Genomic DNA, 2,917 nt, shown 5'->3' with positions numbered 1-2,917 from the left:
TTTCGTAATTGCACAGTGTTTTATATGCTCTCAAATGAGTTTTATTTTACCCGATTTTACCCTATCGATGGGATAAAACCGGGTATTTTGACTTCAAAAGATCCTGTTATCCTTGGTAACTAAATATTTTTTCTCTGCAACTAGCCTCATTTTCTCATAGTTCAAGGTCTACTAAAGACTTTTAATGGTCAAGAGTTTTTTTTGCCCTCTGATTTTTTGTAGAAAGACAAATCCAAAAAAGTACCCGGTTTTACCCTACGGTTTTATCCCTACTATACAAAAATGGAACATTTTTTATTAAAAATTGGGATATTTTCAAACCGCTGAAACTTGGCGAAAAATCATCGTATACAAAAAATCAAAGAAACATTTTGAAGTTTGCAATTTCAACTTTAACGCGCTATCGATAGTTTCTCAAAATTTTTTTATCTTCTCAGTTTTGTACCCCTAAAAAAGGACACACTGTTTTTTCCTTAAAATTACGTATTTTTGACATTCGGTTCAATTGCAGCTCAATAAAAAAATTTAAGCCAAGTTCCAAAAAATATAACATTTTACCTACAAAACGCTTTTCCAAAAATTTTTTCATTTTTTGTTTGACCGAATATTATATAACTTCGAAACTAAACCTGTATTCTTTTAAAATTAATGTCGATACTCGGCGTAAAATCATCGCGGACACAAAATTAAAAAAGCATTTTGAAGCTTGAAGTTTCAATTGTAACGTGATATCGATAGTTCAAAAAATTTTTTTTATTTTCTTATTTCTAGAAAATACAGGTTTAGTTTCAAAATCATATAACTTGGCAAAAAAAAATGTGGTGTTTTAAAAAAACGTTTTGTAGGCAAAATGTCGGGTAGTTTATAAAATTCGACTTAAATTTTTTGAGAAAAAATTTTTTATTGAGTTACGGAGTAACATAAAAATACATAATTTTTAGGAACTAAACAATGTGTTCTTCCTTAAAGCATAAAACAAAGAAGATATAAAAATTTAAAAAGAATGATTGAAAGTGCGTTAAAGCTGAAAATTCAAACTTCAAAATCCTTTTTTAATTATTTTTCTACGATGATTTTTTGAGTTTTGAGTTTCAGTAGTTTAAAAATAGCTCATTTTTTAGTATATGAAAAGTATTCCCTGTTTTTCTAGTGATATAAAAAGATTAGAAATTTATGTTACTATAAGACATATGTTATTATAAGACATTATGTTATTTCAAAGTATTATAATAGATTGCAAAAGCACTTACTCAATAGAGATATCTAAAGTCGGTTGAGGGTAAAGTCCTTCAGCCAAACATGTTATTTCGACTCCATTTTTGTTATTTACAGCTTTTCTTGTGTATACAAGATCGAATTTTTCTTCTGTCGCTGCAATACAAATTAAATATGCTATATTATTTACAGTTCATGCTCTTACAATATTTTTGCTGAAAAATAATATATAGATTATTTTTAAAATTAGTAAAAATAGAGTGATGTAGGTACCAAATGGCTGCATTTTCCAAATCCCCATAATCGAAATCTATGTAGCATAAAAAAGTTGTAAAAACATTACAGAAACTTTATTCACAACTTTTAAATTTTTTAATAAAAAAAAACGTGAATCAAATTTTGAAAGGGCTTGCTTCAGAGGACTAGTCTTGTTGAATCATTTGAAACATTTCTGTTGGAGACTTCACTAATTTAACGCAGAATTTAAAGTTGGCGCGTTGTCACGCGTTTCTTCTATTACACTGACTTTTAAACAAAATTTTGTAACACAACTTTGCGTGACTGTATCTCATTAACTATTGAACCAAATAATTTAAAACTTGCACCACGTGTTGAGTGTTGAGTTGTAAATAACCCTCTAAAATGGCAGCACAAACTGATCGAACGTTCGGAAATGCGAAGCGAATCTCGAAACTTAATTGTTCGACAGTGTATATTGTGACGTGACGTTTTTGGGACGTCCGTCACAAGGGCCGAATGGCCCGATCGCGGGCGGTTTTTCGGGGGCCTGCGTCCTCCTAATTTAGGGAGAGAGCGGCCCGATCGTCAGATCGACGAGATCTGACTTTTTGTTTAAGAATCAAAAATGTATGCTCGATATGAGCCCGCGAGTTAGTTGTCGGCACAAGGTCGAGCGGCGAGATCCCACCCGGCGGAAGAAGAGGAAGAGAGAAGAGCGACAGCCGAGAGCGGGAGTCCGGGACACCCAGGGAACAGGAGACGTCAGGTCGTAGTTTTATAATATTAAAAACTATTTTTTGGTGGCAAGGAAACATCGCTGCCGGTAATCTTATATTTCTTACGCCAGGAAAGAGGCGCGAAGGGCCGGAAGAATCCGGCCGAAGGGGCGGCCACCCCACCCGCACGAATCGAGGGAGTCCCAAGGACGGAGCGGCGAGAGGACTCTCACCCATGGGCCTATTCAGTAAAATAGGAGGAGAGCCGATCGGGCACAGCCGTAAGCCCGTACCTCTAAGCCAAACGACAACAAAATTTTGGAAATTCCGGGGCGATGAACCCACCAACACGGCCGTGACGACAACAGGACCGCGAGGACCGCAGGACGGCCCTGCGTAATGCGAAAGCGCCACAGGTGGCACGATAGCGATTTATCGCGCCGGCGTGTCTCCTGCAGGACTCTCGTTCGGCGAGATAGCGAGAAGGACGCAGGCCTCACAGAGCGTATCCTAATTACCGGACAAGAAAGAGAATCGAGAGCTTCCAGTCGGTGGGACGAGTGTCGTCAGCCCGATTTTGTTGCCGATTTATTGTAGGTAATCAATTCGAATGAGTCACGCCCTTAATAGTAGTCGAGTTACGCGTGTTGTGAATTAACTTTTGTGGAATTTTTGGTAGATTGCGTCGCACGGCCGACGGGCATTCGTCACTCATCCGAATTATATAAAATAAGCTCTCTCTATTT

General features: G+C 37.2%; 1 protein-coding gene across 1 annotated transcript in view; it reads right to left on the bottom strand.

Annotated features, from left to right (window-relative positions):
- Positions 1-1,246: 1,246 nt before the first annotated feature.
- Positions 1,247-2,917, bottom strand: part of LOC115242795 — a 49,683-nt gene continuing 48,012 nt past the window's right edge. The window contains exon 3 of the mRNA XM_029819336.1: positions 1,247-1,371. Within this exon, the coding sequence (XP_029675196.1) occupies positions 1,247-1,371 (125 nt within the window). The remainder of the gene's footprint in view (positions 1,372-2,917) is intronic.

The sequence above is a fragment of the Formica exsecta genome, unplaced genomic scaffold (genome assembly GCF_003651465.1).
Source record: "Formica exsecta isolate Colony F162 unplaced genomic scaffold, ASM365146v1 scaffold633, whole genome shotgun sequence".
NCBI lineage: Eukaryota > Metazoa > Arthropoda > Insecta > Hymenoptera > Formicidae > Formica > Formica exsecta.
Note: the sequence above shows the minus strand (reverse complement) of the source record. Positions and strands in the feature narration are given on the sequence as shown.